The 13,417-nt window shown below is 41.9% G+C and overlaps 1 protein-coding gene across 2 annotated transcripts in view; it reads left to right on the plus strand.

The window, feature by feature from the left end:
- ZDHHC3 (zinc finger DHHC-type palmitoyltransferase 3) overlaps positions 1 to 13,417 on the plus strand; it is a 49,420-nt gene that overhangs the window by 16,453 nt on the left and 19,550 nt on the right. For both annotated transcript variants that reach the window (XM_063304028.1, XM_063304029.1), the window contains exons 2-4: positions 7,400 to 7,729; positions 11,505 to 11,629; positions 13,113 to 13,209. In XM_063304028.1, coding sequence (XP_063160098.1) covers positions 7,424 to 7,729; positions 11,505 to 11,629; positions 13,113 to 13,209 — 528 coding nt within the window. In that variant the 5' untranslated portion in view covers positions 7,400 to 7,423. The remainder of the gene's footprint in view (positions 1 to 7,399; positions 7,730 to 11,504; positions 11,630 to 13,112; positions 13,210 to 13,417) is intronic.

Raw genomic sequence — 13,417 nt, forward strand, 5'->3', positions numbered from 1 at the left:
ATGTATATATATACTGTATGTATACACTGTTAAATAGAAAATTACTAGGAAAACAAATATCTTTCACAGTGTTTGTCATCCTGGTGATTTTTAGGACTGCAGCTAGAGATTCTTAAAGATATCCTATCCCAGTTATTTGATAACCATTCTTCTCCTGACTGATATGCTCTCTGTATATCAGTATGCACTTCTTCACATTGAGAATTGGAATTAAAGGCTGTCTCCTGATCCCCAGCAGGATGGATGCTCATCAGACAACTGAAAGATAAAAACATTGCAGGTTACTTTTGAACCACCCAACATTATTTGCCAGATTCAAGGAACTCTGCTTTTTAATATGGAAGTAGTACATGAGGCTGACCTTTAGAGCCTGTAGGTATGGTTTGCTGTTGAAATATTACCATCCCGGATGTTGGTATAATCATCTACTTGACTGGGAAATGGATATAGTTAGCTGTTGGCTTAACATGGATTAAGAACTACATCAATTTTCCATAACCCGATGTCTTCCAGATGTGTGGGACTACTGTTCTATCTTTGGGGAACAAGGTCATGTTGGCCACAGATGACTTACCTGGTAGTCTTACCATCAAAGAGCTTCATATTGGGAAAGGCTGTAATTGTCAGGAGGTGTTCTCAAGGGCACCATCATGGTTATCAGACCGAAAAAAATCTGTTATTAAAAATGAATACTTGTTGAAGTTATCTTAAGCCACTTTCAGTTACTGTTAGTAGATAACTTGAATTTAGTGATTATTTAGATTTGAAATATTAGTGGCCATAGTCTGCCTAGTCCCAGAAGCAGCATTCAGTGGAAACTGTTCCAGTTCTCTTCCAAAGACCGAAGTACTACTTTGGCTGTCTTGCTTCTGTTAGTTTATTGATTCCATTAAAATAAGCCTTTGCTCTTCAGTAATGTATTATTTGATTACAGACTCTACCATCCTTTAGACTTGAGTTGAGGAGCCTCAATATTTTGCTCACTGTCAGAACAGTTATGTAAATGTTGGATAGTGTCCTAACTGCCAGGAAACATGCTGAGACAAGGAACTGGTCTCTAATGTTTTATTGCTTGTACATAACAGGAATCCTAACAAACTGAAGAAGCGTGGGAAAAACCCAGCCATATAAACCCCAAAGGTTAAGGCGGTCCTGATCTGTGTCTCTTTGAATGGCTACCTAATTCCTCAGTGCTACGCATGCGCTTAACAGTCTGGATGGGAGCCCCCTGCTCGCCATCCTTACTCATGACATCACCCTCCCCTCCAGATTCACATTCCATTTCAGCCCCCTCCCTTCCAGAGTCTTGATAAGATTCGCCGTCTGCTTCTAAGGTCCCATGGGAACTGGGCAACGATGGAATGTCTTCAAAGGAAAACTCCTCCAAGGATGAATCAGTGCTGCTCTCCAGGTCTGATAACGCTTCTGGCCCAGGTGGCTGCTGCTGGAAAATAGCTAGATAATTAGAAAAGTCATCCCCCCTCCCCCCTGGGAAATGTAAGCCCGAGGTGGAGGGCTGCAGTTCCCCCACCTCCTCTGTAACTGGAGTCAAGGCTTCAGGCGGAGGGGGGGGAGGTGCACACTCACGAACTCTTCTGCTTGGGATTCTTCGGCCTGCTCAGCCGAAAGAGGAATCTCGGGTAGAGTGCGAGGCTTGGGTTTGTGAGGAAACAGCTGATGGAAACGATGAACCAGTGCTGGAGCATGTACATCTCTGGCATTCTCCCACGTGCACTCTTCCTCAGGGTACCCTTTCCAGTGTATGAAATATTGGATGCCCCTTCCCCTCCTCCTAGAGTCCAAAATGTCCTCAACTTCGTATTCCTCCTCCCCCTCCACAATTACCGGAGGTGGGGGGGGTACTTGGGGGAGGGTCTTTGGCTAGCAAGGCTCTGTGAAACACTCGGTGGACTTTCATGGATGCTGGGAGCTGTAAACGATAAGCCACTGGATTTATCTGCTGCGCCACAGTGAAAGGGCCCACAAGCTTAGAGCCCAATTTCTTGGAGGGTCTGGTAGAGTTCAAAAACTTGGTAGAGAGCCACACTTTGTCTCCTACTGCAATCGCTGGCCCTTCCTGTCTGTGAGTATCTGCAGCTCTCTTGTAAGCACTCTTTGCCCTGTTCAGCTGCTCCTTTAACAACTCCTGTGCGGCTTGTTGCTCTTTAAGAAAATCAGCCGCGGCTGGAACAGTTCCCTGCTGGGAGGAGGTGGGCAACACCCGAGGGTTAACCCCGTAGAGTGCCTGGAAAGGGGACATCTTGGTAGAGGACTGTACAGAATTATTATATGTAAATTCTGCCATGGGTAGCAGGGCTGGCCAATTGTCTTGCTGATAAGTGGTGTAACACCTGAGATACTGCTGTAACCATTGGTTAATTTTCTCGGCTTGCCCATTACTGGGCAAGCCGATGATGCGCTGATGACAGGTGGATCTGGACCCCTAATGACTGGAAAAGGGCCCTCCAGAACCTGGAAGTGAACTGTGGGCCTCTGTCACTCACCAAGTGATTCACCATGCCTCTATACCTAAAAACGTGGTCCATGAACAACTGCGCTGTGGCTGGTGCAGATGGGAGGCCCTTGCAAGGAATAAAATGCGCCATCTTTGCGAAAAGGTCCACCACCACTAGTATGGAAGTCAGCCCCTGGACCGGGGGTAAATCAGTGATGAAATCCATGGAGATAGTATCCCAAGGCCTACTGGGGGTGGGTAGGGGTTGCAAGAGTCCTGTGGGCTTCCCTGGGAGAGGCTTGGCTCGTCTGCAGGTGTGACAAGAAGCAACATAACCCTTGATGTCTGCAGCCATCTTAGGCCACCAGTAGTCTCTCAGAGCTCTATGGGAGTTTTGAAAACACCTCCGTGGCCTGCCGTTTGATGGTCATGGCAAAGTCTCAGTACTTCTTCCCTCGATGAAGGGGGAATATATAATCGCCCACTATGCCAGAGGATTCCTGCCTCCACATTGAATGGTGAGGCAGTGTCTTGCGGGGCCCTCTGGAGGTCATCCATCCTGGCCCTGGCATATGGGTCTTGTTGCTGCTGAGCTCTGTCATGTTCCCGTTCCGATGTTTATGGTTCCTCGTAATGTTTCACATGTCATAGCTGCAGTTGCGTGCCTGCCTGGCCACGCTGGTAAATTTCCTTTGTGCTGACTTGTGATCTTCTGGAATGTATGTTTGGGTTATCTCTGCTGTTTCAAGGTTACTTTCTCAGGCCGATTCTAACGGTTGCTAGCATCTGGGGTGGGTGGTTGCTATGCTAGCCTGAGGGGATCCATGGATATGCCTTCTGTTGATACTTTATAGCCCAAGAAATGTAATTCAGTTAAATCAAAGGCACACTTCTCTAGCTTGGCGAACAGCCTGTTCTCTCTCAGTCTTTGCAAGACATTACGTACATGGGTTACATGAGTTGTAGCATCCTCAGAGAAAATTAATATGTCATCTAGATAAATGACCAGATACTTATCTAGTAAATCAGAGAAAACTTGATTCATAAATCTGGAAAATATGGCTCCTGCATTAGACAAGCCAAAGGGCATAACAAGGTACTCAAATTTACCAAACCTGGTGTCGAAGGCAGTCAGATATTCGTGCCCCTCTTTCACCCGGATCAGATTGTACGCACTCCTGAGATCCAACCTGGTAAAAATGCGTGCCTTCTGTAAGCAATCTAGCAGATCCGAGATTAAGGGCAGAGGATAGGATTCTCTTTTTGTTTGTTTATTTAAAAAACTGAAGTCGTGGACCAATCTCATGGGTGTCTCCTGGGTTGCAGGTGCCAACGGGTCAGGCTTCTTTGGTACGAAGAAGGTAGGAGCAGACGCTGGGGAAGTAGATGGTCGGATAAATCCCTTTTGGAGATTGGAGTCCAAGTAATCCTTTAAGGTGGCTAGTTCCTTGGGAGACATGGGATATTGTTTCCTTGCTGGAACCCTGGCTCCTGGTATCAACTCAATGGTACAGTCACAGTCTCTATGGGGGGGTAGTGCTGTGGCCTCTTGTTCGCTGAAAACGTCTGCAAAATCTGCATACTTGGCTGGCAACTGGACCCCCCCCCTGCTTCCGTGACTGCGTTGGTTGCTGGAGAGCGTGGAGCGGCTTGAATCTTGTGGTGCTGGCATTCCTTGGCTGGGAAGGAGATTGCTCCTGTAGTCCAGTTTAGCAACGGGTTGTGGATCCTCAGCCAAGGCGTGCCTAGGATTACCGGCACATTAAGCGATGCAGTAACATAAAGCTGGATCCACTCAGTGTGGTCTCCCGTTGTCAGTTGCACCAGTTCTGTGAGTCTTCTAATCAGCCCTGCCTTGAGGGGCTGGCCGTCAATGGTCTCCACTTCTATGGGCATGGCAATTCTCTGGTCGGGATGTTGAGGTCTTGTACGGTCTGCACATCAATAAAATTTGTTGAAGCTCCGGAATCCACGATGGCCTCTAGCTTGACCTGGTGCTCTGGGCTGATGTGCATGATTACGGGTAAGTAGTAAAAGGTTTGCCTGGAATCCTCGGAATGAGCCCTCCTTAATTGATTGATGGTCTCCCTGCTGAGCTCTGTGGAGGGAGACCGATGGAGTTTCCCTGGTTGGAAGCAGAGGCGGAGATGGTTCCTGTTTCGCTGCTTGCCTTGGGGGTCTTACTGAAGTTGCTTGGCCTCTCACTGGGCAAGCTCTCACCATGTGCCCCTGAGCTCCGCAGTAGAAACAAAGGGCTCTCTCTCGCCTTCTCTGCCTCTCAGCCTCGGAAATCAGTCTCCTGCTCGCCCCAATCTGCATTGGTTCCTCTTGTGCTGAGTGAGTGGATGCTACGGAGAGAGCTGGAAATATTGGAAACGCTCTGAGGGTCCTGTTTCTCCCCGGTTGCATCTGCCTGAGCTCCTCTAGTCTGGCATCTATGACCACCGATAACTGATATAAGGCTTCTAGGGTAGCTGGTGTTCCCTGGCGCACTAATTCCTTCTTAATTTCCTCATCCAGCCCCTGTTTGAATTGGTCTTTTAATGCACTCTCATTCCAGTCCAGATCTCCTGCTAACAACTTGAAATCAGCAATGTAGATTCCCACCCTCTTGTTACCTTGCTTGAGCTTCCGAATTTCCCGGCTGGCCGTGGCCTCTCTGATCGGGTCGTCAAAGTGTGCTCGGAACCCTGCCAAAAAGTTCTGGTAGTCGTTGAGAATCGGGTCGTTGTTCTCCACCATGGGAATAGCCCATTTGGCTGCTGGTCCCTTTAGCAGGCTTAGGATGAAGGTGACTCTGGTTCTGTCTGTGGGAAACTCTGCTGGTCTGCTGTCGAAAAACATTGTGCACTGTGTGAGAAAGGTTCTCAACTGTCCTGCTTCTCCTCCAAACTTCTCTGGTAGACTGCTCTGGGATCTCAAGACTACTGGCGGGCATGCTGCTGCTGCTGCTGGTGCGGGTTGTGGGTTAAGCGGAACTGGTTGTTGTAACTGCTGTAGCATGGCAGCTTGTAATGTGTTAACCTGTAGATCTACCTGTTGTTGGTGTTGCTGCAGGGCTGCTGCCAATTGTTGGATGGCGAGCTGCATTTCTTGGTTTTCTGAAGACATTTCCAAATGTCTCTCCTTAATTTCTTGTTCCTCCCTCTTTCGATGGGAGTAGGAGTTTGTTAGGATTGATGTCCTAACTGCCAGGAAACACGCTGAGACAAGGAACTGGTCTCTAATGTTTTATTGCTTGTACATAACAGGAATCCTAACAAACTGAAGAAGCGTGGGAAAAACCCAGCCATATAAACCCCAAAGGTTAAGGCGGTCCCGATCTGTGTCTCTTTGAATGGCTGCCTAATTCCTCAGTGCTACGCATGCGCTTGACAGTCTGGATGGGAGCCCCCTGCTCGCCATCCTTACTCATGACAGATAGTGAATGTTTCAGTTTTTTAATTGGAAAACTGTGAGCTGTGATATATTCCAGACTGCAAAGTAAATACTGTTTCTTATTAGGTATTGGCATCAAACAAGTGCTACCAGTAGATTATCCTTGCATTAAAAATATAATGTAAGATGGTTAATTACCTATAATTAAATTCTAGGGAAGGCTAGGAAACCTGGTAGTATAAAGTTAAAAAGAGCTGCTAATTTTTAAGAGTTAACTTTGCTCCAGTTCCCCATAATATATACCTACCACTTTAATTATTAGACTTTTGTATCTGGTCAAACAAGTTTTTGAACAGTCAGTTCTATTCCTTGACACTGAAACAGTTAATTAAGCAGTTAATCTACAAAAAGAGACAAAAAACACAAACCAATTATTTCATTGAAATAACCTGGATTTCTTGAGGTTTAGACCTGTTGGTGAGATGTTCTAGGCTGGAGTAAGGAGCCCATGGAGTATATACAGCACTCATTGCTTACAGAAATGATGCCACCAATCTCTGGAAGCAAAAATACTTTTTCAGCAGTAAAAAGGGTCCAACAGCCTATGTGAGGGTTAAGAAATGCTTTTTGCTTTTGCTTTTGCTTTTGCTTAAAAGGAAATTGAATGTTGGTTTGAATAGACACACACTCAGTTTCTAAATCTTCTAATGAAAGTTTAATTCCAGGAACGGTACTGTTTGCAAAATATGTTTAGATAATGACATAAATTTTCCTGCCAAAGAATACCATTACTTATTACCTGGATTTCATAATTCAAGTCTTTTCATTCGTATACCAGAGATAAATAAAAATGTAATAGATCTGTAGTTATGCTTTGTTGAAAATAAATCACAAAAATTAATAATTTCCCTCCTCTGGTGGTGGAATGGAGGTTGGGCGGCGAAAAATTTAATAAATAAATAAATAAAATTCCAACTTTAAATCTCCTTTAACTTGTGCTTTTGGGGCATCAGTATACAGCATCTATCAAGGCTAAGCTCATTAGATTGCTAGACACTCATGAGTTTGCAGTGGCATAATGCCATTATTATGTGATTTTTCAATATGCATATATTTTTAAACCTGCTTCACTGAAGCTGATACTTTGAGGAAAGCTGCTTATTTTCATAAAGGAATTCATTTGTATTTTTAAGCTAATAAGTATACACCTTAATTATACCTGTGCTGTCAAATTTTGACACTGTCAGTCTCCAGAAACTGAATCATTCCATAATTAGTCATTACAAATCTTTCTAGCATATATGCTAGGACAGTATCATGTGCCTGTATCATTCCTGGTGAAATTCAAGTTTCATTAAGAATGTTCTTCTACTTCAATGCTTATCTATATAGATAAAAGGCTAAATACAGGCCAGGACAAGGTTTAGTTGGGAAGTGCTAACATTTATTCTTACTTAAAATCATTATCATCATCTGCTCTATTTCTATAATTACTTCAGTAAATTTCATCTAAAATAGAAAGTTCCTTGTAGGTTGTAAAGTGGAGAACTTTTCTTTCTTTTCCAGATCCAAGAATGGACATTATAACCTATGATGATTACTCCAGTCCACCGCTTCAGAGATATTGAGAGGAAACCGGAATATCTTCAGCCGGACAAGTGTGTCCCACCTCCCAGCCACGGTTCCTCAGGAACAATGTGGTTTATTCGAGATGGCTGTGGTATTGCCTGTGCAGTTATCACCTGGTTCCTGGTCTTCTATGCTGACTTTGTAGTCATCCTTGTAATGCTGCTTCCATCAAGAGACTATATTTACAGTGTGATCAATGGAATAATTTTTAATACTTTGGCATTCCTGGCTCTGGCTTCACATTTGAGAGCAATGTTAACAGATCCAGTAAGTGTGTTATTTTAAGGTTTTAAGCTAACTGAAAGAGGCTCGGAAAAGAACAGCAAGGATGATCATGAGAGCTGCAGATACAAGCGTTGGGGGATTAAGGGATGTAAGAATACTTGGAAGAGAAGAGAAATTTTAAGAAGAGATATGATAATGCAATTTAAATTCCTAAAGGAAATTTAAACAGAAGAAGAGTGTAGTTGTCTTGATCCCATGCTGCAGGCAATGAAATTATGCTTTTGTTATAGGAAAGGAGATTTAAACTGAATGTTAAGAAAAAGCAGTTTGGCAGCAGAAACAATGAAGTGACTTGTTTCCTGTGAATATATTTAAGAAGGGGCTGGGTAGCCATCTGTCAGGGATGTTTTAATTTGGATTCCTCCAGGTATTTGGGATTTAGATTTGGTGATCTAAATGGCCTTTCCAGCTCCATGAAGTTATGAATATATAACCCAGCTGCCTTTTCTCTTGTTTGCTGTGTAGTGAGATTTTGGGACCAAAAAAATTCTAGAACACATAGAGAATATAACTTGGTCAAATAGCATCATTTCTTAAAAATTTGCCTCCATTGAAACAAAGAGCATATTATTTTGCAATGCAGTTGCTTTTAATCACTTTTTAAACATGTTCTATGGAGCATTACTCACATAAGAAATTCTGTTAGGGTCTTCAGACTGCACAGAAGGGATCCTTTGCTTAAGAAAAAAAGGAAAATACAGAGGTGAAGGGGTGGGAGTCTATCTTTTTTTCTTATCTGCTTTAATACATGTAATGTTGACAGCATGCCATGGCACGAAAAGCTGGTAAAACCTGTTTTCTGTGCTTGTCCCTTTAGAGAACTACTTTGTATTTTGAATAAAAATATTGCTTTTTCATCTCAAGAACAGAATAATAGTTATAGCGCTATACTTAACCTCCAAACAATTTCCATCAGTCCCTGCCAGCAGAGAAGAATCACTGTATTGGCTGGGGATGATGGGAATCAAGATACATATACTAGATGATGGGAAAGTTTTATCCAGATGCATTTTAAATAATTAACTGCATTTAAATATGTATCAGGCATTAAGCTCTTTACAAGGTGTGGATGTGACCATTGTTAAAAACAGAAAGCAGAATCTGCTTTTTAAATCAGTTTTAAATTTCAAGTTTACAGCTAATTGCATTATCCCCTGAATTATGGTATTTGAGGGTTTGAGCATCGTAGTTTGTAACAGAGGTGAAACTGAAGATGAATAAATCCAGTGGGAATATTTCCCCCTTTTTAACCTTTCTAGGCATTTGGCTTTGTAACTGTAGATTCAGAGAGGAAAAGTGCTTTGGAGTGCTCCCATATCACCTGTTGGCAGTTTCCTAAAGAAGCTGTGTCTTTTCACAGGATTTGTATGCCTGCCTCTGCAGCTGCTTTGTGATCCCAGGAAAAGACATGTTAGTTTAAGGGGTTGTCAAGAGGTACTACATGTAGTTCTTGATTAATGATGGTAATTGGGACCAGCCATTCTGTTGCTAAGTGGTCATAAAGCGTGACATCACATGACTGTGGCAACTTACAATGGCAGTTGTGGCAGTTCTAGTTGCCATTGTTAGGTGAATCCTGTGCAGTTGCAGTGTCCTGCAGTCATGTGATTGCCATTTGCGACCTCCTGCCAGCTTCCCCATTGACTTTGCTTGTCGGAAGCCAGCAGTGAAGGTCGCAAATGGTGATCTGTAACTTGGGATGCTGTGACCATCGTAATTGTGCACTGGTCGCCAAGTGCGCAAATTACGATCAGATGACCACAGGGACACTGATGGCTACAACTACAAGGACAGTTGGTAAGTCCCACTCGTTCACTGCCATCGTAACTTTAAATGGTCCCTGAACAAGGACTACCTGTATTTGCATGCCTATATGTGGATGGAAGCATCTTTTTCCTTTTTACTCCAAAATGCCTGATTTTAGTTGAGCAAAAAAAGACATACAATTGCATGAGGTCTTTCCTTTCACCAGTGCTGTTAAACAACCCATCAGTTCTCTTATAATAACGACTTCAGTTATTCTTTGGTAGTGCAGTCTCTCTTCTAATTGTTGTGTGTGTGTTTAAGTTTTCACAAAAAGTATATTGAGATTAGCCAAACTGAACCTGAGAGATGTATTGCCATACTTAGGCAAATGCAACTAAAGTGGAATTGGTTACAGCGAGTTAACTTCATTCTTGCATCTGCATGAAGCAGCTTTTTGTGGAAGAAAATGAAGTATCTCAGTTGGCCCTTGATGTACTACTTGAATAGTTTCATAACTCTCAAATAGCTTTTAATGAGATTGGAACTATTACAAAAATCATATTTGGCATGATTAGATTTTCCACAGATCCTAGAAAGAGGGCAGGTACCTAGTGTTCTTCAGATACGTTTGCTATAATTTCCACATGTTAGCTGGGACCACTAAAAGCTCACTGGAAACATCTGTAGAACATGAGTTCATTGGGTGAATCTGGAGCTGCAGCCAGATGGTTGAGTTCACCTCACTAGTGCCGAGTTAGAACAGAAACTGGGCCTCTGGTTCCAGTTTGCTGGTTCCTTCCTTTTATACCTGAATTCTCTAAGAATATTTGCAGAAGAAAATGCTTGAAAGCATGCATATTATGGTTTGTTGTAGCAGTTGTCCATTTCCTGTTGGTGATTTTCCTTTATTTAAATATGATGGGCACATCCATACACTTGTGGGAAGTGTTTTCCTGGTGCTATGCTTCATTAACTAAATATTTTAGCCATTGTAGATGTTTGCTTCAGTTCATGAGGACTGTACAATTACTCTTAACTTCTTGTGTTAGTATTAGAGTAGCTTCTGGACTACCAATGTTTACTAGAAGTTATGCAATCATAAATGACACTTTTAAAAACATCTTTTCTATATTATAAACTGCTTTTTGTGTTACCATGTTACTAAGATAGAAAACACCATGCTTTAATTAAGTTGGTTGATTCTGTTTGTGCATGGGCTTTTATAGCAAGAAAGCTCTTCATAATTTTTAACTTTAGATTATAACCCTATCATACAAATTTCTACTTCTTGTCATATTTTCCATATGTGAAATTAATGGTAACGAAACCTCAGCTTCCCCCTTTCCTCATGGAGCATGGCTTGCTGTTGTGCTTCAGGTAATATGGCATTCTGTAAAAGCACTCAGCTTTTGCATCCTTTAAAAAAGTATATCAGTTTCTCATTTTATTTGATAAAACTTGGTTGATTGATTTTAGGTGTGTGCACAAAATGAGAATGCCTACCTGTCCCTAATCTTGGAAGGCCTTCCCTTTGCTCCCTCAACCACTTCCACTGTTGTCAAGGAAAGCTTCAGCCAATTTTTTTCCTACTTTTCCCTCCCCAAATTCTTCTACCTAAAATAATTGTATTATGGTCCACATCTGGAACAAAACAGACCTGTTTCATATTTGTATATCCATACTAAACACACAGTTCAGGCATGTGTTCCAGGCATGGAATGGTTTGGGTATACAGGTAGTCCTTGGGTTATGACGGCAATTGGGACTGGAATTGCCATAGCTAAGGAACATGTTCGTAAAGCGTGGTGTCACATGACCATGTTGCTTAGTGATGGCCATTCTGAAGCACATTTTAGCTTCAGAATCAAAGGGCTGTACATTTGTAATGCATGCATTGTCACTGAGCTCTCCTAAATGCATATGTCTGAATGCACATGTGTTTGTAATAGGGCCCTCTGAGATTTTTGATGGTGATTCAAGGTGCTCTGGAACTCTTTATTTTCACTTTCAGGGTGCAGTGCCCAAAGGTAATGCCACAAAAGAATTCATAGAGAGCTTACAGCTGAAGCCAGGACAAGTTGTTTATAAGTGTCCAAAATGCTGTAGCATCAAACCAGACAGAGCGCACCACTGCAGGTAATAATACATCATCATCATGACTTATTTATGTTACTGTTGTAATTTGATAGAGGCGTCAGCAGTAATCTAGCATGTGAATCTTTCTTTCACTTAGCAGCTGTTAATAAGATTTTAGCACATTTCTACATTATAATTCATTTTAATTTAATTGTATTGAGTTTTGTAACCTCTTCAAGTTTTCTGCTTCAAAATGCAGGTTTGAGTACCTGCTGACCAGTAATATGATAATTTGTTCACACTGAGTTATGTGGTAATTTAGAATTGTTTTTCATTGGCAGATCCACATAGCCAGAAAATCACTGCCCTGCTGTATGTATGTATTTTATATCTAGCCTCTTCCTCTGAAGGCAGCTGTGGGCCTTTCCATTGGTAGAAATGTGTCCTCTAGAAGCTCATACTACACGCGCGCGCACACACACACACACACACACACACACAAACACACTGTATATCCCCCCGCTTTTGTTCTTGTGCTTATCTGTCTCCATATTTACATACACTCAAGACAGGAAGACAGCATGGGTTATACATAAAGGTTGTAAAATAATCTATAGATTATTTCAGTAGTGAGTCCACTGTACTTGCCTCGGTTCTGACATACCCAATGTTGTCTTGCCTCAAAAAATAATTTTTCTGAGCAGAAGCCAGAAGTGTACTGTGGTGACTGGCCAAGCTTTATGCAATTGTAAATCATTTCCCACCTGCCCCTGATCTTGGAGGAGAGCTGTATATACCATATTAGTGGGTTGTCCCTTGCATCAAATCACAAAGCATCTGTTCTCAAAAGTTATAAAAAGAGGTCTGTGTGGTGAAGGGGAACGAACACCAGAGTGAAAGGAGCATGCAGATGCTTGTGTAACACCCCCCTTCCCATTGCTCTCATAGGTGTTTAAAATATGAAAGGAAAGGTAGCATAGAGCTTTTTATTCTGAGTGATGTACATACCCATAGAGAAACAGAAATAGGATTAGAATGTGCCCCACAGCACCATTATCCCATTCCTTTCTTTTAGTGATGTCTTTAATTAGCTAAAAGGGGGAATATGAGAGGCAACAGGACATAAGATACCAAGCTGAATACATGTAGTCAGTCAGAAGAAATTAATCTGATAATTGGTGGCATGGAGTTTATTGTGAATTGCATTTCAAATATGCTGTAAACTTTCAAAAGAAAAAAAATTCCTAGCATTTAAGTTACATTTACTAACTACAACTGCAATAAAAACTGGAGCATATAAGCCGTTTAGAGATTTGCAGCAGAGTTTGTCACTTACTCAGTGCTCCAAATCCAACATTTATTTCTTCCACTTTGAATAATGTTTTAATAATTAAATAATAATTTAAGTAACGTAGAAGGCAATGTAGCTTTTGGCAAAGAGAAAATATTTATCCCATAGTCTGATATCTGTAAAAGACCAGTTTCTCAATGTAGATGGGATTGCATTTCAATTTGTGAGGTTTTTGTTTTTGTCTCCTTTTAGTGTTTGTAAGAGATGTATACGGAAAATGGATCACCACTGCCCATGGGTTAATAACTGTGTAGGAGAGAATAACCAGAAATACTTTGTACTGTTTACAGTAAGTAATTCACTGAGTGAGTGATCTGTGTGTATAACTATCGAAAATGGCCCTGAAACTTCAAGTAGGTCTTGCTCAATTTTTGAGACTCCCTCCTAAAATAATTTCAAGGGGATACTCCTGAGAAAAGTAGCTACTTTTTGAAGCTGCGGGATGTTTGAAGCAAAAAATAGTTAAGTTAGCAAAGTGCCTTATCAAAGTGTATTAC

The sequence above is a fragment of the Candoia aspera genome, chromosome 4, assembly GCF_035149785.1.
Source record: "Candoia aspera isolate rCanAsp1 chromosome 4, rCanAsp1.hap2, whole genome shotgun sequence".
Lineage (NCBI taxonomy): Eukaryota > Metazoa > Chordata > Lepidosauria > Squamata > Boidae > Candoia > Candoia aspera.